General features: G+C 41.5%; 1 protein-coding gene across 3 annotated transcripts in view; it reads right to left on the bottom strand.

Annotated features, from left to right (window-relative positions):
• RPS6KA2 (ribosomal protein S6 kinase A2) overlaps nucleotides 1–20968 on the bottom strand; it is a 275673-nt gene extending 254705 nt beyond the window's left edge. The window contains exons 1-2 of one of the 3 annotated variants that reach the window (XM_038133585.1): nucleotides 20839–20968; nucleotides 16952–16996 (exon numbers count right to left, since the gene is read on the bottom strand). In XM_038133585.1, the coding sequence (XP_037989513.1) occupies nucleotides 16952–16996; nucleotides 20839–20901 (108 nt within the window). In that variant the 5' untranslated portion in view covers nucleotides 20902–20968. Of the gene's footprint in view, nucleotides 1–7129; nucleotides 7261–16951; nucleotides 16997–20838 lie in introns of those variants that run through there. The other 2 variants (XM_038133590.1, XM_038133584.1) reach the window with 2 other exon arrangements.
• Between the last annotated feature and the right edge of the window lie 6212 nt (nucleotides 20969–27180).

The raw sequence follows: 27180 nt of genomic DNA, 5'->3' as shown, positions 1-27180 counted from the left end.
TCAGTCTTGAATAGATCACTTGATCACAACAACTTGCCATCCACAATGTGCAGATAGACTCAGGTGCCCAGATCAGAAGTCACCTGAGTCCCCATAAACAGCATGCCAAACTTATTACTTTTTCTAACTCATAAGGACAATAACAGGAGGGAGAAAAAACTATTCTTGAAGTTTCCACGTCAAACTTTGGGCCCCAAGGCAAGTCTCCTTTCCTCATAGAGAGGACAACTACCTCTCCCTTAAAAAGCTGCAGCATGCAGTTTTCAGACACAAGTTTGATCAGAAAAATCATCTATTCAAGACCAGAAACAGACCCTTCCCCAGATACAGGGCTAGAGGGGAGTTTGGAGTTGATGACAACATAAGCAAGGAGACTTGTGAACAAAGCACTATTCATCCCAACCCTAATAAGCTAATCTTCCAGTATTTCTTATCTTTAAAACTACACAATCACAAGATCAGGTCAAACTCCAGTTTTCATTATATTTTCTGAAACCATTTATCTTGTTCATCAGTGGAAAGCCTAACAGAAAAAAAAAAAAAATCAGTTCCGCTACATAACATAAAACTCCCTTTATTTTTACAGAGAGATGAGTTTTAAAAATGCAAGTTAGTGACCCTAAATCCAAGGGATCAACAGTACATCTGGACATTGCATGATGCCTAAGTATATCTCCCAAAGAAATAACAGCAAAAGAAACAGTACAGTAAGAGCTCCCACAATTTTTCCAATACATCTCCAGATACTCTGGCAAAAAAAAAAAAAAAAAAAAAATCAAAATCACAAATCTCAGAGGCTTTCTTCATCCCCTGTGATAAAATGTTCCATTTTCCTGTCAGCTGCAGATAGAGCCTCAGACTGTAATCACCCTGCAGATACCATAGGGAAGGCATTCAGCACTTGTATTCTTTGCTGAAGAGGATTTGCAGGTGCTCCCTCTGCTCCAGGGTTTATTATTATGAAAGAAACACCCTAATCCAAGTTAGATTTCCTGTTCAGAATTGCACAAGCCATTATTTCCAGACAGCTAGAGACTTATTCTGCTTCTCACAGTGTCAGCATCTGCCTCATACAATATTTACTGTGCCATTAAACGCTTCCCCCAGCTGTCAGCAAGGAACCCAGAGCTGCTTCATCTCCTAGAAAAGCAGCTCTTCCAACTCTACATGCAAGGTCCATCCACATTAAAGAATAATAAACAGGCAGAAGGAACAAGCTAGGCAAAACAGTATCAAAATGATCCACTTATCTCCCAGGGCCTCGTATTATTCAAGCTGTACAGCTGACAATCTGTATGTCTTCTCAAGGAGAAAATTCTCTGCTAAAATCAGCCTCACAAGTACATTAGAAGCATTTGGTCTGCACACATGCTTTTCTTGCTGGTCAGTGACACATAAGTAAGTGTATAGCTGGCTTTCTAGCAGTCAAACTGAAGTTCAAAACTTTCAGCAAGTGAAAGGAGCACTATGCCAGGCACACATTATCAAATTTAAGAGAAGTCCCTGTAAATTGACAAGTTTTCTCCTTTAATATCTACAGCAAAGAAGAAGTTTCCAGAAGCACCTGTACCCAACATCTGTAACTGAGTCATAAGAACAGCCAGTGGAAAAGAAGGCTCACAAAATCTTCTCTGATAGTCACAGTTGTTTAAGTCACCAACCAGACGGTAACAGTTGTTTTGGCCACTTGTTGCCTGTAACTATGCTTGCAATGCACTTTTAAAGGCCACTAAGATACTAAGAAATACAATGAAAGAGTTGTAATACCTTGAAGGCAAAGATTGGTAGTAATATTTAGAGAACAGGTACCAGATACAGACTACTTAAAAAAACCACAGAACACCAAACCCATTCCCCCCCAAAAAACCGAAAACTACACATACCACCCAAAAATAAAAAAACCCAGACACAATAATAATAAAACCCCACAAAATAGCATAAAAGCAACATGGAAGACATTTCTGGTTTTTAATCCTGCTTCGACCCACTCTGCAATAACCAGGAGACCTTCAACTCCAGGCACAGTGGGTGAGAATTACGAGTCAGTTAAAATATGCTGTGCCAATGCCCTTACACCACCTTCCCAGAACCACCTCAGTCACAGCACCAAACCTGGCAAACTGATGAAGTCCTCACTTCAAACCTGCAGCAAAAACTTCCCATAGCTCTAGATGTTCCAGAAAGTGAACTCTGGTTTAAAGACAAAGCATTTCATGGGCAGGAGAAGCAATGAGCTGCCATGCCAAACCACTCTGTACCTGCAACCAGAGCCCAGTGTACTGTTAATTAGCATCTATACTGTTAGGAAAGTTAAATATGAAAAACTCAGGTCCCCCAGTATGTTCCAGTCTATAGGATTTGGAACTAAATGTCTATTACAGGTTTTTCAAAGAAGCTTGGTCAAATTTTCCCCCAAAGCTGATAGAGCAACTTAGGAGAAGAGTAAAAAAAAAAAAAGACAAAAACCCTAAGACTAAGACTAAAGAAGGATAATTTTGTGCTGATCTAATCAGTCACAACAGTGACTCATCATGTCAAGAGATAAACAGTTATTCCATGCAGAAGCTGAACTTAAAATCTCTTTTCTCCAAATTCAGACATTTCAGAAAGTTTTTTATTCCTTGCCAATTACGTCTGAAAATATTCACAAAGCTACTTTTACAAATGAGCTTATTGCAAAACCAAAGAGTTAGAGAAGTCAAAATGAGGATCCAGGTATAACGATGTCAGAGACTCCTGGCTGATCTTCTAATGTGCATGAGAACTGCTTACCTGTCTAGAAGGAAGATCAGTTTTTCAATTCCTGTTTCAAATCCAGAAAACTGGAAGGCTCCAGGGACAAGAACTGGATTCAGCCTATTCTTCATCAATAGGATTGTATAAGCCTTACACAGACATCAAAGCCTCTGGGGTTTTCAAATTTTATAACACAAAGCAAACAAAAAAAACATGTTCTTCATTTGCACACTAAGTAGACATCTGTTCATCTTGAGCATTTTTAAATTATTAAATATTCTTTTTACACAGATGCTTCAAGGCTGACAGTATGCACACCAAATACTTCACCTGCTCAAAGTCAATTCTTTATTCAAAGCTGGCTCCGAGAACCAAAAAGGTGGGCAAGTCTGCCAACTACATGCAGCATATTTCAGGAAAATGACTCACTAAGTTCAAAATGGTTTACACATTTAATTAAGCCTTACGCTAACTCCAGTTGGCAAGCAGGAGTATGAATCATGGAAGCTAGATCACAGGAGCAAACTCAAGGCAACACAGGAACTTAACTGCTTACTTCTGGAGCTGAACAAGGACTTGCTGAAGCAGGGATCCAGGAGGATACTCCTCACTTCATAGGCCAGTGTAGCACAGATAGGAAGCAAGGGGGAGGCGGAAGAGAGCTGCCATGACTTGAAGCCCAGAGGCTGCACCTACCTGTCACTGCTGAGGCACTGACATCAAGCTTTCTGCTCCTCTCTATGCTGCCAGCTGACACTGTAACACCAATCTACTGCTCCCCCCTTCCGTGTCTTCTACAAAGAAAGATGTCTTCTTCCAACAAAGGATGGAACATCGAGGACAAAGAGGCAGTGCTAATGGTGCCATTAGCATAACTTCTGTGTCATCATTGTGCACACCACTGCACATACTCAGTGGTTACCATGCTGTTACTTGACATATATACACTGCAGTATCCTGAGCTCCTTTACTGAGATGGACTACCAGTAAAAGAGATCAAACTTACACAAAATAGTCCTGATGCAGAAATAAAAACCATTATGCACATACATGTGTTATCCTGTTGTCCACAGACTGCCCACTCCCAGTGCTGACAGCAATGAGCTAAAGTAAATAAGAACACAGAAGAGTGTTCTGAGGTCCCACAAGACCACAGAAAAACATACAATAGACATTTAGTTTAGAAGAATTTGCAGAACATGCATTAGATGTGCTACAAATCAGCCTCCATCATGCCCTTAACAAAAAAGTAGAGCAGTAGCACATGAAAAAAAAAAAACATATACACACCACTAGTTGGCTGCAAGGAAACACAAGTAAAACACAGTCATTGTCCTTTGCACTTCTCCAATATGAAATATGTACAGCAGTTTATAATTAAATTCTCACACACCTGCAGTTCTATTAGTGTATGCCTCTCCATCCTCAACAGCCTGACCTGCAGGATGACTAGCTTAACATGTTAGACAAGGGGACACAGACAAACAATCTTCAGAGTCAGGATCTCACTGTTATTTCAGCCAGCACAACGCTGTACAGATGAGGGCATACATTCTGCAGAACAGAGGTACAAGAAGATCAGAGGTCCCCATTACAGCAGTAGATTAGGTTTTTCACTGGCATGCTTGGATTTGCTTCCTTGGTCAAGTTGAGACCATTAAGAAACAACCTGCCAGATGCAGTTACTGCCCTCCCCCAGTCAAAGGGCACTGGTGTTAAATATGTAGCTCAGAAAAGAGCTATTTGTGGCAGAGGTTGTACTGACTTTCAAGACCTGTCCCACTAATGCACTTGAGGCTTCAGGTGGCAACACCTACCCTGTAGAAGGAAAGATTAATTCTTCAACCATTCCCATACTGTTAATCTGAACAATGCTGAACTCCTCGCCATAGCTACGAACACTGAGCTATCAAATCCCAAAATTCTTCATGCAACCCGAAACCAAGCATGACTCAAACCACTAAGTACTCAGGGAAAGGCTGTCACCTTCTTATACCTTCTCATTCACCTTTACACCCACATCAATGTTGTACAAGATATGCATCAAGCCTGGATATCAAGTCATATCTATTTAGTATTGTGCTTTACTGCTTAAATATTTGTTGGATACTGCAATCATATGTTTATAGGATTTGATCACTTATCTTGTCTTTCTCCAGAAGTAAACAAATCACACACTGCAAACTGACAAATACCATTCAAAACTACAGACTGCAAACTGACAAATACCATTCAAGTCTCAGAGCTACGTTAATCTTCCTTTCACTCAACAAGGCTGTCACCCACAGAAACACATTAATACCTGCAGTAAGACTGCTTCTCATACACCATTTCCAGAAGAAATCTCTCTGTGAAACCAAATGCCTACTCTGGAGCTTCAGGCTTACCTTCCCCTCCCTGAAGTGTGATAAAACCTTATGCCAGGCTAGGAAAAACCAACAGCAGGAAATTCAAGAGAATAAAACAATCAGCTATAGAAATAAAGGCAGTCACACACCACAAATCCCCTACCTTGACAGATCTTCTGACTTTATTCTTTGGGTCAGATGTGCCCTGTGCATCTAATCTACAGCCTAAGAAATTTCAAAGAAATTATTAATCCTTCAGTTTTCTCCTAAAAGTTAACAGCATTATGCATACCTGACTTAGGCATTCAGGTTTGTAATTTTCTTCAAGTATTTGGCTGCTAACAGTACAGGAGACCACTTTAGGCATCTGTGGAGAATCTACACAATTGTTTGAGAAGGAACTCCCAAAAACACCTGTGTGCATCAAGCTACCTAGCACACAGCCCTGCTGGGATAGGGCCCTGCCCATGCTTGGCAACCACAGGGCCAAGGCATCAAGGCTCCTTCTGACAGACAGGACAGCCCAAAGGATGCTGCCCTAGGAAAACTTCCCTCTGGAGAAAACCCATCATCTCCACCTCTGCAAACAGCTTCTCTGCAGTGCTGCTGCAGGACAGGCTGCAAGCACACCTCACCTCAGAGCCCTGTTGTGTCGGGCGCAGTCAGGAATACTGCAGTTAGGAAACTGGGATTCAATAAGCATCCCCTTGCTCTAGCTTTCATTTTAGGAACAGAAGCCAGCCCTCCTTCTATTGCTACACTGCTGTTTCTAAGGAGCTTCCCAACCTGATTCAAAAGAGATGAAGAGAGTGAGCATTTCAAAGACTTTAACTGAAATCATAAATGATTAAATAACACTCCCTCACCATGCCCTGCCTATTCAGCTGGGCAGAGTGCTCAGAGTAGCCTTCAAGACCACTGCTGCAGCATTTCAAGCAGGATTTCAGAAACAGTTTTCAGATGACAGACACTCAGAGGTGGCTCACTGATATAACCAAAACATTACTTATGCAGTTTAATTCTGTTGTAACAGCTTCCTTTATAGGAAGGGTGACTCACAACCCTTACCTTTCTTAAAAAAGAAATAAATCAAAACACATTAAAGGCTGCTGTAATACATACTGTACAAAAAGTCTCTCAAGACTGTTCATCATAATAGAAAACTTTTTATAGGAAAATGCATGAGATTATACCAATTAAACATGCATGATTAATAGCACAAGCCAGGAAGCAATCCACTCAAGTAACAGGTCTCATGTACAAGAGTGTATCTACTTTACCAGTACCATACTGCTCACTTTTCTGTTTGCAATATTTGCTTCCATAAGAGGTATTGTTAAATACACATATTACCTTTTCACCCCAGTTGAAAATTGAGAATTGGACTGAAAAGATAAAGTTTTCAATTAGTAAATACTGAGGACCTCTCAGTTATTGATTACTGGAGGTGAGAACTGTGGTTGCTAGTGTACAAAAGGATCACGCTACTTGTTCAAGTGCTAAATAGGAGCAAATATGCCTAATCTGCACACTTAAGACCCAGACAACCCCAAATGACAGAAGACACTAATGAAAGACATAGACTGTACTTCAATCATCCATCATATATGTGAATGCTAGTTGGAATCCACTATGCTTTCCCTCTCTTTTTGTTTGATGTTTGTTATCAGAAAGAAGACTTCAAGACCAGACTAAACAAACCCAATAATTACAGTAACTACTGACCTCACACAATTAAAAAGGGGAGAAAACACTTAGGAAATAAAGACTAAAATAGCAATCAAGAAATCCACATCCACTTTTGATGAGACAAGTCTGAGCAGGGACAGAATTCGTCACTTACAAAACTCCTCGCATCCAAAACAGAAATGTTCAGAAGACTTCAGATTTCTACCACATGTGATTACAAAGAGGTCATTTGATCATGATACTAACGCTTCAAGAAACTTAGATGTACCAGGAATTCTACATAGGTGCTGGATCAAAGTTTTGAACAGCTGGAAACTTGTAGTTAACTTGACAGACAATATTGTAAAAACACCCACCTGCAACCCTAGACATCAGGTCTTAATATTCAGCCCCACACTTTCCTGGTGTTGAAGCAACCCTCTTCCACAGAGGCAATACACAACATGACTTTTGCAGCCACCTCTCAGAAATAACTGGCTGAATGAGACAAAGCATCTGGTAGTTTTAAGCATCCAGGTGCTTGAGAAGAGTTAATTTGCCTTCCTTCTTGACTTCCGAAACTTCTGCAATGTTGTTTTTGTTGCTGCTCTGAATACTTCACATGCCACTCGTAAAAGTCAATATAATCATTGTGAAACCCTGAGTGCAAAAAGCATGCCTGAGAACTGATCACACATTCTATAAACACAAAATCTGTGCAAGTGTAATTCATTTGTCATTCAAAATGCAGCCAGACTAATTTATTTCCAAAAGCTCCCTTTCTAGTCAGCAGGGAAAACTAGTCAAGTCTTGAAAAAAAATTAACTACACCATGAAGCACATAACTACCTAGAAACAGAAGCTTAATACTTGACATCTCCAATAACAACATAACTCTTCTGTGTCTAACCATGCCCATTTGAGAATATATTTTTAACTTTTTTCAATTTAGAGCTCCCTTCTGATTTTTCCTATGAAATCTTTGGAATAAAAGAGGAAGACTTCATTCCAAAACAACAGTGCCCATCATGCTTCTTTGTCACATTACTTTTCCTTGTGGTGAAATTTATTTATTAACCTTGGAACTAGCAGGAAAGAAGAGTAGAAGAAACAACTCTCATTTCAATACAAAACACCATGTTCTAAGGAGAGAACAAGAGAGAGCAAGAAAATTAGAGCAATCCAGTAGAAAAAAAAAAAGTAAAACTATTCAAAAATTAATTACAAATTCATTGAAGAAATGAATTGATTTCATTTGAATAATGAAGAAAAATTGATTTTTTCACCCTAGAGTTGTAACCATCTGCTTGTAAATTGTAGTTTGTTTCCATTTTAAATAACGTGTCTCTCTAGGAGGCACCACACTCATCACAGAAACAATTTATCCTTGACTCTAGGGACTGCCAAGTGACTCATCTCTCCGGATGACACAATTCACTCACAGCCAGCACGCTCTTGGGCACCAATGGCCATTATGGTATAAGTTTATTTTCATGAGGGAGTGGCTTCCCCCAGATGAACTTTCATTTGTCTTAAGTAATAACCCTCATTCAAAATCAAGCAGCTTAATTGCATGAAGCATTTTACATCTTGCAAATACTGTGAGAACCTCTTTTCCCTGTTCAGCATGACATTTGCTTGGTTGTGACCGCTGCAGTGCAGTCTGCAATGTTTGTGTTAAAAGCTTCCAAATACAGTATATTTTCTGTGTGTCCATGTGCCTGTCTAATTGATTAAATCAGAGCTGGTCATTCTAGTGTCCACTTGGCAAAAAACCATGTGGTTGGTTAGCTGTTTGTTTTATCGCTAAACACTGCAAACTTAAAAATCCAACACACAACAGAAAACACACCAACAAAACCCACGCCTCCCACGCATTGTCCCTGAACTCTGCAGGTTGCACCACCCCACTGCATCAGCACTTCCTGGAGTACCAGGAACAGAGACAAAATCACCATCACACCAAGGTCCTGATTCAATAAAGGTTCAAGAAGATCAAGGCAAACACATGTAGAAGTTACATTTCAATAGGAGGGAGCACCAGCTATTATCTCAAGGGAAGCTCTGCTGCCAACTGTAATTATCAGTGACTTTCTACCAGCTAAAAACCTATCATTTATGGTCTCAAGAGATATGGAGAGAGAGTTCATTTTTGCTTGTAAAAGACAAAGGTTTCTGAGAAACAGAATCTATCACCCTTTGGCCCCAGACAGAAGAGTTTCAATGAAGGTTGCCATTCAGCACAGACAGCAGCATTTAGCAAAGGCTGCAGAAAGCCAGAGGGGCTGAAAACTCCTGAAGAGGGGTCACAGACTTTTGAAGAGTTCTTTTTAAAGTGGTCTTATCTTCTCTCTAATGCATCAGAGCCATAACAGCACACTGTCTGAAAGCAGTAATTCAAAAAAGTAACAGTGACAGTGCAATAACAGTTAGAACCAAAAAGTGTAATGTGAATGAGGTATCATATATAAATGTTGCTAAACTTATATGTTTAAGTTCAAATGTCACAAGACTCTCAGATAATAAGTTTTTCTACATACTGCTTACTGCCAAAATTGGAAGTTTTCTGTGTTTCTATTTGCTTTATGAAACAAGGGACAGAGAAAGAAAAAAATAAAAGTGAAAAAAATAACAGGCTTGCTTTTTATATTGATATCTCCCCTATGTCTGTTTTAATTCAGTTAAGACAGCAACAACAGGAAACCAATTTACAAATAGTTAGAAGTAACAAAACTCTATTTCAATGAGAGTGGCACAGCTGTTGCCCTGTCAGCTTCCCTTTCATTGCTGGGATTCTGAACACAGGCTCCGCAGTGCCAGAGAAGGAGACATTTCATTCATTCCATGACTCCAACTGTCCCCACTCACATTTTAGCCACACAAAGTCAATGACAAAACCTTTAATCTTTATCAAGGACACACATTTTTATACAGTATTTTTCATGGAGTTAAATAGAAACCTATATTCTGTTGGTTGCCTGATCAACTTCATTCCAAAACAAATTGCAGTTATTTACTCTTTTTAAAAATGCTAGACAATAGGCACTGTAGATGAATACATTCTGGGAATTAAAACAGTTCCTAAAAACCAATTTACAAAGTCATTACCCACCAAATCCTTCATAAGAGCTAAATACTAGGGATTACTTTTTAAATGAAAAATTTTAAGTAAAACAGCTTACACTGCCTACCACACATGCTCAAAGAACGTGGAAAAGAGAAATAATTTGTTTCTTCAATACATTACCAGTGCAATTTTGTAAGAATCTATGCAAGGTCATAATTTTCCAGTCAGGGCCTATATTTGAGTTCACTGAGCATCTATTTGTATAGAGAGAAAAAAAGTCATCCCAGATAGGTGCCTACAATTATTTCTTTTAGAGAGATGTATAGCAGAATATCTGAACTTACAATTACATACTGTGATTATAAAGCATTACTTGATACAAAAAAAAAAAAATCATTACTTCAAATCTTTTTCTTAAACAAGGTTCCTTAATCCTGAGTGTTTGGTTGTTGTTGGATTTAGTTGCTTGGTTTTTTGGAGGAAGAAAAATACCAATATGTTCAGTAAACATATTGCTGTCATATAGCAACCCAATCCAGGCTTCCCTCCTCAAAAGTTTTTTACATCATATTACAAAATTGTACTTCTCTACACTTTGTGCCGTACCACTCATTTGATGATAAGCTTCCTATTTGTTTTTCCCTTAAAGGAAAAGCTCCTCTTGCAGGCCAAGTTTTGAATAAGGTACAGACTTCTTGCATCTGTATGTGCAAGCATATATACCATGTACAAACATATATACCAAGAAATGTCATGTTCTGTGATCATTCCTGACAACTAAAATAAAACTCACAAAGCAGCAGAAAATTATTCTGTTTGAAGGGCCTCAATACACATGCTAACCTGTGACCTACAAGCTCAACCTCAGAGATGTAGATTTTTTTCCTTTGTTATGCATTTATAATTCCTATTAAAAATCATCATCAACATAATGGATTGAACACTTCATACCATGTGTATTTAGACCTTTAATTGAGGTGGGAAGACAAGTGAAAGTTCACTAGATACTACTAGAAAAAAACAACAACCACCTCTCCAACTTAACAAGAAAAGCAACTCAACTTTAATGGCAAACCACAATGTTCTGACCTGCTTTAAGTTCACTGCTGTTTTTTTCATGAGACAAATAAATATACCAGCAACTCTAGTGGGTGTGTACTGGTTAGGCTGTTTTGACATAATCCTAGTCAAAATCCCAACAAACAGCCTAGAAGCACTTCCTATTGTCTCTGTAGTTGAATATGATTCCAGCCCCTTTGAAAGGGAGGCTGCTGCTGGTGACTCAACATTACACTGGCACAGATGTGCCTCAGCACTGTGGCATGCACCTACTACAGACAACTTGTCCAGGAAAAAGCAGGAGCCTTCTTCAGACAACAGGAAGAAGCCTCACCTGCACAAATCCTAATCCTCAAAGAACCCACTTTATCCACTCTGGTATCTTCTGAAAATCAAAAGTAATCCAAGAGATTGCTGCTTTGACAAATTCTTGATACAGGTGATAAAGCAGCCAATAAGGGAAGTTGTTCTGCTGGACCTGATCCCTACAAACAAGAAAGATCTGGTCAAGACTGAAGTTCCAGAGAAGTTTTCATAAGAAGAAACTCAAGATCCCAAGACAAAGGAGCAAAGCAAAAGTCAAGATCACAATCGCAAAATTTCATCAGAACAGACTGTGTTCCCTTCAGGCACCTGCTTGGATGAAACCCACAGCAGATGACCCTGGAAGACAGAGGGGTACAGAACAGCTGGATAATCTTCAAGGATCACCTCTCCTCCTAGCTCAGGATTTGGCCACCCTGACCAACACAAAAACCATGCAAAGACAGCCAAAGGCCTGCATGAATGAACAATGAGCATCTGAAAAACCTCAGATATGCAAGAGAAGCATATCTAAATGGAGGAAACAGAAGCATCCAGGAGCAGTGTAAAGACTATTAAGCATGTAGTGGTGGTGTCAGGAAAGCCAAAGCCCATATGCAATTCAATCTAGTGACAGAGGCAGAGAGTAACAAGGACTACCGTAGTTCCAGCAGCAGCAAAAGGAGTACTTTTGGTCCTGCTACTGAGCGGGGAAGGAGATACGGTGACAAAAGATACAAGGCGAGGTTCCCAGTACCTTGTTTCTCTTGGGCTTTACTGGTAATTGTGAGCCTTTAGGACTCCCAAGCTCCTGAAAAAAGTTGGGAAAGAAGGATTTGGCTTTAGTGGAGGAAGGTCAGGTTAGGGGGCATTTAAACAAACACAACATACCCTGCAAAAAGAATGTGGGACTCAATGAGATGCAGCCATTAACGCTAAGGGAACTGACCAATATAATTGTGTGGCCACCCTTAGTACTCTGAAGACATATGGCAATTAAAAAAGCTTGACAGGTGTGAGAAAGGATGTAGTTCCTCTCCTCAAGAAGGACGATCCAGCAAATTGCAAGCCAGTCAGGTTCATCTCAGTACCTGAAAGGGTGATGAATCAAATCTCTCTAGAAAGAATTCACAAGCATATGAATGGCAAGAAAATTATTTGCTGTAGTCTCCATAGATTTGAAAAGAGGAAAATTGTGCATAAACAACCTGACAGCCTTCACCATTTTGAAGAATGAAGGTGCAGGCTTCAAGTAAGACTTTTGACACTGTCTCCTAAATCATCTCCAACAGTAGAAGAACTGATTGAATCAGCTAAGTGAATCGCGAGATGGATCAAAAACTGAACTACAATACTCAGAGGGTTGTGACCAGCACAAAGTTCCATTGGAGTCAGTCACTGGCATACTCTAGGGATCAAGACTGGGTCTTGAATTATTTAACATCTTTATTAATGATTTGGGTAATTGGGCAGAGTACACACTGTACAAGTTTGTAGATGTTACAAAATGCAGTAACAGCTGGTAACAGAGAGTTGTTCTGTGTCCAGAGGGACTTCTACTGACTGAAGAAATTGGCCAATGGTATTACCCTGAAGTCCGGCAAAGGAACACGCAAGGTTCTGTACCTCAAGAAAAATAACCCCATGCTACAGGCTAGGGGCTACACAGCCAGAATTCATCTTTGCAGAGAAGGACCTGGGCATCCTGGTGGACAAGTTGAATTGAGCCAGCTGGCAAAGAAAGTTGTTAGGACGCTGGGCTGTATTGGAGAAGGTGTTGCCAGCAGGTCTAGTGGAATGATCCTTCTCTTCCACTCAGCATTGCTAAGACATCTGGAGTGAAGTCCTGTTGGGGCTTACACTGTTCAAAGAAAAGACATGAACATACTGGAGCAAGTGAAGGTGAATCACACAAAAATAAACAATGGAGGAGCAGATCTGACCTACAAAAAAGATTCTGAGAAAGCTGGAATTGTACCCCCTGAAGACAATGCAGGAGGCGAGGAAAAAATGGAGAATGTGTCTTATTTACATATATAAATACTCAAAGAGAAAAAAAAATTACAGAACAAGACTCTTTGCAATGGTATCGCCAGTGAAATGACAAGAAGCAGTGAGCACAAACCAAAACACAGGAAGTTTTAAACATGAATGATTTCTTTTCCTCTTTAGGTGATCAAATGCTAGAACCAGGTCCCAGAGAGCTTGTAGAGTCCATGCAAGGCACAGCTGGATGTGGTGCCAAGCACTTTCCCACCACTGACACTGCTTTCAGCAAGGCAGGGAAGGTTGGGCTAGATAACCTCCAGAGGCACCGTCCAACATCAGTTACCATTTCTATGTTGCCATGAACATTTATTGCCTTGATAACAGTAGCACTAGAGCAACAAATGTAATATTTCCACTGATGTGCAGATTTTATCTTTACTTCATTGTGATCATACAATGAAGTTTTCCTTCCGTTCCTAAAAAGTATCACACAAGCTGTTACTGCCATTAGTTATAGAAACTCAATCTTTCATCCAATAAATTCATATCCTCTCTATAGATGGTGGCAGAGCCTGCAACATGTGCTTGCCATGACCTACACACAGAGCATCCACCTTTGCTCCCTCCAATTTTATTACTCACATTTTCACCAGTGCACATAGTATCAGCAGAAGCTACTTATCTTTGGAAACTGCACAGGAGTTAAGAGCAAGCCTAGGTAGTACCATTTTCAGTTTTGCTGTGCAGTTCTGTTTGTTTTCAGCTTCCACTGCATATCTGCTCTACTTTCCCCAAGAGCCCCACACAATGTTTGAACTAGAGCATATAAATTCCCTTGAAAGGGTAAAACAGCTCAAAGTAATGTTACAAGATAGCTTCTGAATGCTGTAATTTCAAAGGACTGCAAGCTGTTTTGCACACATACTCATTATTTTAGAAAATTGAGATAAAGAATTTAGCTGCCAGCTGTGCCTTCAGGGAAGTTTGAGGCCAACACTTTGACCTAGACTGGACCGCAAGATACATCACCCTTAAGTATGTTGGGGACTCCAACCAACACAGGTGGTCAGACTTATCCTTCTCTATCAAGAAAAGGCCATTTTGTCAAAAAGAACCTCTTAAGGGAAAACCACATCCCACAAGTCTAAGGAATACCTGCTGCAGGAGTATCAAATCCTCTTAAGGAAATTTCCATCCACTAATCTGCTTGCTTTTGTGGCAGGACAAAGAGGGTCTGTGGGATGTTCCTCATCTTAGGAAAAAGCCCTGATGGCAACCCTCAGTAATCTGGATGACAATTCTAGAGCAGAGCTGACACAAGGCTCTAGGGCCAAGATGTGTCTCAGGAACAGTTGTTCTATCCAACAATCCCATTAATTTATGCCCCCAAGACATTTAAAGAAATTATTCATTAACAGGAAAATCAGACCTCAGAAAACAATGAGAAGTGGAGTTTTTACAATGCATTTTACCACCACACTATACACAGCATGGGATAAACAGCAGGAGGCCAACACAGAATAAGGCAGGCAATTTACAAAAATATCCTTTAAGCAGGTATAAACAATTGCATTACATGATTTAAATTTACTCCTTAAGTCACTCTTCAATGTCTCTAAACAAAAAAAAATTCTTTGGGGTTGGGCACAGTACAGCTATCAGTCACCTGAACAGTAGACTGATCTTTCTTACAATACCACCACAGAAGGACACAAGTTCCATGGAAATGGAAGAGGCTTACAGACTGAGCCAGCAAAGGGCTGAAATAGAATGGCAGCAGCAGAGAAAGGGAGGGAAAAAATCAGAAAGAAACACCATTACAGATATTAAATTGCAACTGCAATGTTTGCATCAGAAAAATAAGAACACAGGATTAAGGTTTCTATACAAGCAGTCATTACATTCCATTTTTTTCTACCACTTTTTTCCAGCCAAAATTGCACCTTACAAATTCTAAGAAGCATCCCTAATGAAAATTAACTAGGTTTAAATGAATTTGGGAAATGAAGGCTGTATTCACAAAAGTCCTCCTAAAACCCACAAACCAGAAATTTTATCTTCAGCCATAGCCTCCAAAAATGTGATGAGCCAAGCTACCTGCATGTAATTTCTTCCCCAAGCTTTTTAACAAGCAATTAACTGCTCTTTTTAAGAAATGGTAATGGAAGGGAAAAAAAAAATCTATTTAGAAGTTGCACTCATTTCAGAGATCAAAGCTGAGATTTCTTCCTCCTTCCTATCATTAGGGGGTTAAACTATGCCTTTTACATAGTAAAAATTAAAAAAAACACATCCTTGCACAGAAAACCAGACATCAAAGGTAAGTCTTGTACTGCAAGGAGTAAGAGATACCAGGAAGTTGATCTTCAAAAGGTGGCTACTTAGACATGCATCTTTGCAGCCTCCCTTCAGTCCTCAAGGGATTCAGTCTTATTGGAATTGACCAATATTGCTGAAGGGATGTGCCTTGGCTTGCCTGGCCCTGCATTTGAACCAAACAGCAGCAACTGTGGTGTTTCACCCCAGAGACACTATTGGCTGGCTAGATGCTGCAGTTGGGCACGTGAAAACAAGCCCAGGCATGCTGGAGCTCCAGTACCAAAGGGATGGAGTTTTCCTCTCACAGAGGGTCTGCTCCTCAGGTCTCCCTCTGATGGAGAAGCTTTAAGGTGAGGTGAAGGAAAGGAGTCAGGTCTGATAGAGGATTTCAATCCAGAGTTTTTGTTTTGGCCTGCAGGCCTCTGAATATAGCAACAGCTCTAACAGAACACTGGCCTGCATGGCCTACTCACCCTTTTACCTGGGGAAGAGGGGGAGGCGATGGAGAGGAAACCCACCAACCAGGCACGGGAGAGGAGGTCCCAAGGGACAAAGGACACCTGGATAGCCCAATGCCCCCCAGGGGTAGGGGGACATCTTTTGAACTTGCCCAATTATTTGACACCCTTCTGGAATTCCAGGATTGACAGACAGTGCTCCACAGGGGTCAGGGTGGGGAAAGAAGAGGCGATTGACACACCTGGGAGGGAATTTCAGGGGAGACACCTGGAGTTCTGAGGCAAACCATGACATCACACCACAACAAGTCTACTTTGCTTTTGGACATCAGCAAGTGGCTGATGGCCACTCTACACAAACCATCAGCACCTTGAACTGACACATGGAACCAGAGTCAAGCTTTGCCCTCAGCTCATCATAATAGCGAATGATGATTTGACCTTGCCGGCTTTCTATCTTCCCATGATTTGGCATTTAAACACTCTGAGGCAAGACTTACCTTTTTCTGTAGGTTTGGATTTGTTTGTTTTAATGAGCACAACAGTACAGTGACAAAATAATGGAAACAACATATTAACTTGAAGCAAAGGGTTAGCTCAATCTTGCCGTGGTGAAGAGCCAGCCAAGGGAACAAGCAGTAATGACTTCAATTTAATAGTCTGTGGTTTGCAATACACAAACCTTGTTAACATGACAGCTACTCTAAGGTCATTACAAAATCTTCTCTGCAGGAAAACTATATACCTCAAGAAGTTTGTGTGCTCTTTCTTGGAAAGAATGCACAGCCAGCATCAGCAAAATTAAGTTCTCTAACTTCCAGCTGAACACATCTTTCTATTCCTCACTTGACCTTGTAATAAGAGACCGAAAATGGGTTGGTTTGTATCTTGACAGCCACAAGGCATGTGGAAAATATGTACCAGAGACATTTTGTTTCAGACAGACAGAAGGTGATTATTATAATTTGTTAACATTTGTGTGATCCATGAATCAGCTGATTTACCTCTTTTACAGGTTCTTCATCCAGGGCAGCATCTTCCACTACAATCTAGTAAACAGAGAGGAGAAAAGAGAAGAAAAATCCTGTAAATATATGCTACTAAGACAATTTAAAGCCAAGATCTAGTCAATTTCGTTTTAGGCAGGTAAGTTGCTTTCAATTTATCCTACTATAATAGGCTTGTTCAATTCTTCACACTTTGTGCAGATAAATTAACCTTTGAATCCATAGGGACCTGCTTTCTCCAAGATATACAAAATGTTAAGAGAAAAAAGCACAACAAAAGAACTAATAAAATTGTTGATGAATAGTTGAAGCCATTTGTTACAGAATTGATAAAGAACAAAAGATTATTACTGAAAAGAACTAGAGAAATGGAACATCATTTCTTGCTGGGAAGAGTGAATATGTGTGTGTTGGAACCCAGGACATTCCTCTGGGTGCCCTGGATGGCCCAAGCCACTGGCAGGGGGCTCTGAGACCCTGGCATGCAGCCAAAGACACACATGGGGTTTTGATCTTAGCCCGTGGAGCAAATTACCAACTCTGTATGAAGAATTACAAGGCACACAAGTTTAGGTATTATAGTAGAGATAATCACAAAGTGAAAGGAAGGATTTTTGAGTGCTGTTCAAGGGGGTTTTAAGCCTTGTACACAGGGGTTTGGATTTGGGGGGTTTGAGGTTCTGAGACGGAGGGATTTGGGCGTGCCTTGTCTTCCTCCCTTCTTCTTCCTAGCCTCCATGATTTGGATGATGTTGGCACTTTTAGATTGGTTTAGAATAGAAGCTGACTGTCTAACATAGGTGATAGTTATTGGAACAGAACTGTAAATATAGTACACATAGTTTTTAGTATAAAAGATAGCACCAGCCTCGGGGGCAGGCAGAGAGCGCCTCTGGCTGACCTGCTGAGCAGACTGAAGCAGCCCAGAAGATAATCTCTAAGATAACTTACAATAAACAACCTTGAGACCAGATGACTGAAAGCTATTGAGTCTTTTTTTGAAGGCATGGGTTGGAGCAGAGACTTTTCCACCTTTCGGAGTCACCCTGACCAGGGGGAGGCTCCGATGTGTGTATATGTAGGAGCAAATTTTCTAAATACTCAGCTTCCATTTAAATGCTGTGCTAACCTAAAATCATTAAGTGATGAACCCTATGGAAAACAGGTACAAAGATTACCAAGCTTGATCACACAACTCTTTCTCAGGAAAAATATTGCCAAGGCTGTAATTCACTAGCCTATCCATCCAGCTTGAGTGGGATCAATAGCTTTGCCTACTCTCAAAGAAATTCTAGAAGAGCAAATATCCCAATTTTCTTGCTTACTTGTCAAACACAACTAATGACCTCCTGAGTCAACAGGTGAAAGGAGCAGTATTTCACTCTAATCTTCCTTTACACAGACATAATATAGAACATGCCCTTGATGCACTCTTCCTTATCAACTGATTGATTTACTATAAAAGCTGTCTTTAATATCTGCAAGTCATTCACCTGAGTCATGCACAGGCACTCATAAATGTCTCTGTTTTAAAAGGGTTTTTGGCATTAAGGAAGGGAAGGAGAAGGAGGTCCATATGCATCAAAGAATTAAACTGTCTCCCTCCTTGTCTACTAACTGTGAAAGCTTCCGTGAAAAAGAAAAACTTGCAGACAATCATGAAAACATTTTATCCCACACAGATTCAGAGACCACAACAGTTCTCTTGAATCAGTACAACCACTAGTGATTAAGCTGCATTCAGCTCATTAAAGAATAAATGTTTCTGCTGTTTAAAAATGTCTTCATGGACAAGAGCCCACATGAAATAAAATTAATTTATGTGCTTCCACTAATTTTGAGCAAACAGTAGTTTAGCAATTCTATCTACAGCATGATCTAAAATGGTCTAAAGTTATAGCATATCTTTATTGTGTTTAGAGACAGCAATAAATAGAGCCAAGAAATGGTGTTTTATCTGTTGTTCCTATCAAAACTGCAGGAGCTTATGCCTTCAATTCTTTAATCCTCAACTTTTTGTAAGTGAAATTTCAGGAAGGGATACAACAGTGTAGCTCAGCTATCCTGTTCTTTCAAGCAGGAAAGGAAAAAAAGCACCACCAAAGTTTACAAACCCACACATCTGATTAACTATAATCACAATGGGTCACTTATCCTTGTAAGGAGATCCACATAGTTGCTTCTGAAAGAAAGAAGTAGATCTCTACCAACAAAAGAGACAATACAATGACATTGTTCCAGGTGATGTACACTGGGCTTTAGGGCAGGATTTACCCTGTGATCTAGGGGAGTTTTCCCAGAAATTGACAACAGAAAAAGCAATGACTGAAGTGCTTTCTGTCTGGGCCAGAAAGAAAAACATTTGGCCCACAAAAAACTGACTTTAGAAAGGAGGGAAGGAGGAAGAAAAAACAAACAAACAAACAGGCCTGTATATGCACTTTGAATACCAGTCAACAGAAAGGTAGACTTGGGAAGAGAGCACCATTTCTACAATATTCAGCAGAGAACTGTTCACCATAAATACAGCTATACAAGTCCTCATTGTGAAAGTGATTGAACAAGGTGTCAGCTGACTTCAAAACAAAATCAGGAAGGATTCACAGTTCTCCAGCTATAGCCTGTTTATTAGCCCTCAGATTCCTTGCATCCCACAAAATGGAACAAGTGACTGTATTCAGAAGTGAATTATATGATTTAAACCTTGGCAAGCCCCCCACAGCTTGTTTTTAACTTGGGGACTCCAGAATGATCTGTGCTGGTATAACACATGACATTATCACTCCTGCTGTATTGTTTAACATGTACAAACTAACACCTTGCACAAAACCTTTCCTGCAGTTCAGCAGCTCCTTTTGAGTCAAGTGTTTTGTGTTCTCCATAACCTGTCTGGCTCAGTTACACTCCCATCTTTTCCTCTCACCAAAACCCTTTTACAGTATTTCAATCAAACAAGGGGATGGGAGGGGTGTTTAAAAAATAAACAGCAACACCTCCCACCTCACAAGTTTCATTCATCTATTTCTACCACCTGTCTGTTACAAATGTGCATCCTGCGCTGCAAACAGTTGACCTGAAATACTCTGGGGTTTTTGCACTGCTCAACAGCCCTTGAAGTACTCAAGAATCTACCTTGCCTCATTACATACAAAAATCATAAAACCATAGAATAACACAAACTGGGACGTACCCACGAGGATTACTGAGCTCAGCTCCTGCACAGGACATCCCCAAGAATCACACCATGTGACTAAGAGCACTATCCAAACACTTCCTGAACTTGAATGATGCCTTTCTTGACACAAGATAACCCTAGATTGAAGGTAATGAATACACTGCAAGACAAATGGTGAGCACAGGCAACACAGCAGCCAGCTAATTATCACAGCATCGGGTTTCCAGTACGATCCGGAAAGCACAGTCTTTCGCTAAGACGTAATGGGCAAATGGGTAACCAGAACCCGAGTGAGGTCCACGGACCTATTCGAGCCTCAAATTACAGATCACATACTTTATGCTTAAATACGAGCCTGAGTACAACTCAGCCCGCTTTGTGGGTTTTCCATCTGTTGTATACGCTCTTTCCTTTCCAGCTACCCCAGTGCTCCGGGCTGGGTAGCCCGAGCCCGGTGCCAAGCGGGCGGACAGGACGGAACATCCCGCACCGCCCGGGCTCCGCGGCTGCCGCTGCAAGCCGCTCCGCCTGTGAGGCAACAGGTTCCCGAGCCTCGCCTAGCTCCCCGCCCTCAGCCGCGAGCAGAGCGGGAGAGGGATGCTCATCACACCCCATTTCGTGATGTTCGGAGCATCACCGAGGTGCTTCCCCCGGCGGGAAAGGGGGACCGGCAGCACCGCCGCTGCCGCGCGCCCCCGGTGCCGCTCACCTCCGTCTCCACGGGCTCCACCTCTATCCCTTTCCATAGCTCCAGCAAGTGGGCGATCGGCATGCTGGGCGATTCCTGCCTGAGGACGAGATCAAGCAGAAGGAGCGCGCGTCGGCCGCCGGCGAGAGCGGGAGCGGAGGAAGGAAGGTGTCGGGGAGGACGGGACACGGCGCCGAGTGGGACCGGGACCCTCCACCCACCCGCTCGGCAAAATGGCTCCGCGCTGCCCCCAGGGGAGCCGCAGGCGGGGCGCGGGCGCTCCGCAGGCGCGGGGGGGCAGGACAAGGCAGCGGCCGCCGCTCCGCAGCCGCCGACGGACCCTCGCCGCCCCGTCCCGTCGCTCTCGGCCGCCGCGACCGCCTCGGCTCGCTTTTAAGCCGGGGGGAAAGTTGCTGCGGAGGATGCTGCGGCGGCGGCGGGCGCTGCTATGGCAACGGCAGCGCGGCCCCCCCCGCCGGGCCGGCCCCGCCCGCAGCGCCCGAGGAACCGGCGGGGCCGGGGGCGAGAGCGGCGCCGCGGCCGAACCGGGGCTGGAGAGGCAGCAGGAAAATGAGTCCGGCTATAACCACTATGTAGAACGTTGGAATCGTGAAAGAGCGTGCAGCTAACAAAAGGGGGTCTGCGGTTTACAAAGCCCAGTATTATTCCAGTCTTAAAAAGAATTTACTATCACTTCCTTTACTATTTTATGTCTGTACTACGAAGCTTGTAGTAAAGTCTGTTTATTCTCATGCCCTTTCCTTCTTCCTTCAGATCTCATAAGCTATTACAACCTTACTAAGCATGACAACACACCACATGCCCACCTGCCATAGACTGTGGTTTATGCAGATATTGATTTCAATTCTCAAATTTAGGTAAAAACATGCATTTTAACTTGTTCAGGCAACTTCATCAGGGACCAAAAGGTTTTATGTTAAATAAATCACTGCTCTTCAAAGAGCCATTTTGGAACAAAGAGTCAACATGCAGAGTGTATTTTTCTTCTGTTCCATGCTCAAAATGCCATAGTTTGCTTCCATATAAGCAGTGCTGTACAAATTAAACGCAAGCATCAATAACAAAAATTCTTCTACCAGTCTACAAAGGAACATTGGAGAAGTCTTCCTCCTCCAGTCCCAGCTCAGCTTCCCCAAACTCTATTTAACATGAATAAGCTCCCCATGAGCCCAAAAACACTAAGCACGGTTAGAAAAACCAAATTCACCAACCACAATAAAGAAAAAAAATATTAGTCCTCAACCAGAGCTACAAACAGAGCCATGCATTCAGATACTGCTGCGAGAACTTAGTCTTGTAATTATGTTAGAATATGAACACTTTTCTTGACATCCATGACAACACTTCAGTAACAACTTGTAACACCAATTATGCAGTTTCATCTGCTTTACAGTTTGAGCAATTAAATATCTAGATTACTGCCTTTATTCACTGCTCACCAGAAAAGTATAGTGGGAGTGATGTTACTCACATAACAGACAGAGGTCAGAAGCTGCAGTACCTGGCTGTAACGCTCCCTGGCTGTTGTGTCCTGTCCCTGTTTCTTCCCCAGCAACACGAGTTCCTACCTTTAACTTGTCATAGAGGTACTCCCAAACAGCCTCATGGCACCAACAACTGTGAGGCTAAAGCCAGGACCAAGCACAACAAATTCAGAGCACAAACCCCACTTGTTTTACAAAACCCAGGGACCTTTATCAACCAGACATATCAACCCTGATAAGATTGTACATGATTATATCACATTCCATCTTTATATTTAAAAAATGTTTAACTCCAATTTACAGGACTGTATTTTAACCTTTGAGATAGAAATCTTGTATGCTACAGGCTGAGAGCAAGAGCAAAGTGTCTGTGACAACTGGGAACTGGAAAGGTCCAGATAGCCCCAAAGGAGGCAAATCCAAGATTTGGGGTCATTGCACTGTAGTCAAGTAAAAAACACATCCATGCAGATCTAATGTTTTTACAGCTTTTCCATGAACTTCACTTAAGGGAGCATTTAACTGCATGCCTCAAGAATTAAGCATTAATCTGTTATCAAACTGGGACAATTTTGTACCTATGGAATAAGCATATGGGGAAGAATGTTTAATTGCCCTTTCTGTGAAAAAAATTCCTCCCATTTTCCTAAACAGAAAAAGACCAAGGCACATTGAAAGACTACTTCAAAATACCTCACTTGACAGTAAATGGTTGGCATAAACTGGAGGAAATCCCTCTAGAAGTCCTGCTGATAGAGACTCTTCAGCTGAAGGATTTGGCACCCCACATGAAGAAAACACTGCTGGCCACACACAGTGGCAGAAGGCGACATACACAGACCATGCACAAGCACACCCTCAGCAGCAAAAAGAGAGGCTTGAGCACAACCCAGTGATGGTGTTAGATCCACACAGACCACTGTCGTCACGTGTATCCATCATGATGATATATCCATCAGCTGCTGCACTGGTTTACCATAAAGTGCATCCTTACAGCAGGAAAGTAGAAAGCATGGTCTTGTAGGCTCATATGAGACTTTCACTGCACCATCCCAAACGTGAAACACACACACTGGGCGTGACTAGTTTCCTGTCATCTGTATAGTTAAGCTTGTTAGCTTAGCTTGTTAGACGGATGAAACCTGAGGTGAATGGGTAAGTGTCAAATGCTAGAAGCAACTAGTAAAGGTAGGGCAGGTTTTAAACAGGATCTATACATCATTCTTTGATGGAGGGAAGTCTAACTTGCCTATAAGTTTTGTTTTGGTTTTATACTAAATTTGCAAAAAAATCTATGCTTTCTGGTTGAAAGCAAAGTCCCTCACACTACTTTTCCTCTGTGAGAGCAAGTGTTGAAATGCTTTAAGCTCATTACTAAACAAGATGAATACATTTCTCCTCAGCTTTTTCGTTCAGTGTCTCAGCATTAAATACTTCAAGCTCAGCATTTGGATAGCCTACCATCATTTGTGCAGTACCTGAGAGAAACACAAAACGGTATCCACACGCTTCTAACTGTGCCACACACAGGGGAAATAGTGTTTATTGCAATAGGAGAGGTATCCCTTGTACTGCTAAAACCATTTACTGTTTAGTTGTGAAGTACATGTCTGAGAAACACAAGATGAAACAGTGGCAGATAAGGCATTCACTATCAAAGCAGTGTGCATCTGCCCCCTGCAAAGTTCATAACTTAACATTTTCAAATTAAAATAATGTCTGGTGAGCCCTCTGAAATAAGAAATGCTCAAAACTGGAGAGAAAGTCAGCTTAACTCCTAACCTTTGCAATGGTCTGGCTTCACCATTTGTATTTAATGAGATGGTCTAGACTGAACATTAAAATCAATATGCTTAGAGAGCAACAAGAGTAATTAGACTCCTTCAGTTTAAAGGGGGCAGCAGACAGCTATTACAAGACAGCCTGGTGCCTCTGCCAAACAGGGATGAAGGCTATTAGGAGCTGTAGAAAAACAACCACTTTTCACATTTGTTAGTTATCTGCATTAAGGCTGCAGCAACTTAGCACATCCTACATAAATCCATTCTTAATATTACTGAATAGTTAAATACTGGAAGAATTAACTTGGAAAACAGAAAATCCAGTTCAGATATCAGCAGCAGATCAGCCTCCTTTCGGTACAGACATGGCTTAGCTGATGTTCCTGGCAAGGATAATTGGCTAGAACAGCAGAGCCCCCACTCTGTTCCTGCACTGACCCATCAGTTTAGTTGGGGTATAATATTGGGTCTGGCTTCAATAGCCAGAGTGCCTTGGGCTGGTGAGCCAGTGAAGAACACTGGAAGCAGCACCAAGCTCCACAATCCACTTGGGTGCCACCTACGCTAAACCAGGTGGTGACTGTTTTTTCCACAAGCCATTTGCGCACCTGCAGCATGTTTGTACTGCAAGCCTGCACAGCTAGAAAGCCTGCTCTGATTTGCTGACAGTTTGCCCAAAATCCAAAGCCTGTTAGTCTCCTTACCATGCAAGGTTAGTCTTGTTACCATGTTAGTCTCCTTACCACTCTCAGAGCTGAGCTGCCAAACACAGGGTAGCCTTACCTGCTACATCCTGTACCTAATTTTTAAAAATTGAAAGGATTCCTGTGGCAAAGATGCTGACCCTCAGAAACATTTACTCAAGTAATGTTCTACACAGCAATTCCCTGTGCAAACTTATGGGATATTCTTCATTAAAGCTATAATTCCCCACGACACTCTGGTAAACACTAGTTAAAGATGTTCAACAAAGACAAGCTGTAGCAAAAGCTTTCCTGCTACATAAGATTACATTGAGTTTTGTGACTTCATATTTTCATCTTACAAGTACAGAAGAGACTGTTGTCACCCAAATGCACTGCATACAGCTCTTCAAAGACAAGTTCACATGCCCTAGAGCTGAGATTTCCAAGGACACATTCCCATCTCTGCTAGTTCCTACTGCAGCAGCAGTACTGTGGCTGAACAAGGAGGCTTCCAGTTGCCTGCTGCACGCAGCCACTTCTGTCAGAGGTTGGAGAGCTCTACACAAACAACTCCAGCCAGGCTGGATCAAGGCTTCTCAGCAGCTGCAGCACCACTTGTACACTTACCACAGCCAAAATGAGGGGATGGGAAAGAAAAAGGATAGTCACATTGCACTCAACTCAGGGCCGGGAAAACTGATTTGGAGGCAATACAGCAATTCAGGATGATGGGAGAGAACATTTGACACTTCACTTTACCTTCTGCACTCACTGCATCCAGAGATAATACCACCCCAACGTGTGGGAGATCAGACAGCTACAGAAGCCGAGCTGGGTAGCACCACCATCCTCCTGGCCCTGGTACAGTGGAAGCCATGAGAGAGATAAACTCGAGGCAAGGACAAAAGTGAAGAAATCATGTCTGGTCACACTGGCCACTCTGATGACAGAGAATGGAACAAGGACATATCTGGCACAAAAGAATGTAACAGGGACTTGACAACAAGATTGTGTTACTAAGGGAACAGGGCAAAGAGGTCCCAGTGGAAAATTGTGTGGAAGCTAGAGAACTGTAAATACTGGTGACTAGTGTAATAAAATTGCTTTGCTTGCATAGCATGGCCGGTGTCTCTCAATCCCTGCACCAATGTACCCTTCTTCCCTCCTCAAAAAAACAAGGAAAAACTCTTCCCCGTCACCTCAGTGCCATAGGAATGGGGCACACAGCAAAAAGATGGTAGCTGAAACCTCCAACTGCGTAAACACAAGTCTCTCCAACTGCTTAAACACTTCCAAAAGGAGCAAGAACAGCTTCTGTACCTCCATTGGACCGTGCAGAAGCATCAGAAACACCAACAGGAAGAGGTAACTGCTACTAGAATCTCACTAGGGTGGATGTGGCTGCACTGAACAGGGTAAGAGCTCCTGTCCTACTGCAGTCTGCAAAGGGGGGAATTGTCCTCAAGAAATAAATTTAGGTCTTCTTTAACTTTCATTGACAAAACAGGCTACTTTCATACAGGTCACTGTTTCTGCCAGTAGTTATATTTAGAAGTCCAAGAGAATTGTCAACTTAAGTACACAATGAAATTATTATTTTAGATCTAGAACAGCATCCTGGTGACAGAATGCTCAGGAACTATGTTTCTTTTGTATAAAACTTTCTAAACTAAAAAAAAAAAATTACAACTAAAAAGCTTATTTCCATGATTTTCTAACAGATGAGAAAGCATTGTGATAGCAGAGACATTAAGATTGCCTAAAAATACAGAGAGAGGACTCTAAGCAATATTTCAAGCATAATTCAGTAACATAAATGTGATGTAAGATTACACATCATAGAAAATCTCACAGTATGCTACCCAAGAGCTGCAACACAGACATTTTAGGTGACAGAGGACAAAGCTACTAGATCATTTGTGGGCAGACTTTCAGTTTAGATTCTGCTAAAGATCTGCTTAAACACAGAGTAACTGAATTATAGCCTTCCTAAAAGGAAGCTTTTTTTCCCCTAATATTGAATAAAAAATGGATAAACATCAAGAAAATGGACTTTATTATTTCAGTATGTCTACTCAGATAAAAGACTCTCCTCAAACCTGTACATAGACATGAGATTTTCAGCAACTGCAAAGATATTTGAAGAAAAAATGGAGAAACAAAACACCTCCATTAATAAGATTCCCACAGAACCTGAAGGAAGCCACAACCTTGAACAGAGTAAAGGATGAGAATATTTTCAATTAATTTTGAAAGCTTGTGCATTGAGCAAGGTTTTCACTCAGTAAACCATGATTTCACACACTATGAACAGGAGTGAATGCAGCACCAACTGAAGCTGACACACTTCAACTTCATAAATTCTTCTTTAAGGGATCTAACCTACAGTCT

The sequence above is a fragment of the Motacilla alba genome, chromosome 3 (assembly GCF_015832195.1).
Source record: "Motacilla alba alba isolate MOTALB_02 chromosome 3, Motacilla_alba_V1.0_pri, whole genome shotgun sequence".
Lineage (NCBI taxonomy): Eukaryota > Metazoa > Chordata > Aves > Passeriformes > Motacillidae > Motacilla > Motacilla alba.
The sequence above is the reverse complement of the archived record's forward strand: the minus strand, read 5'-3'. Positions and strand labels throughout refer to the sequence as shown.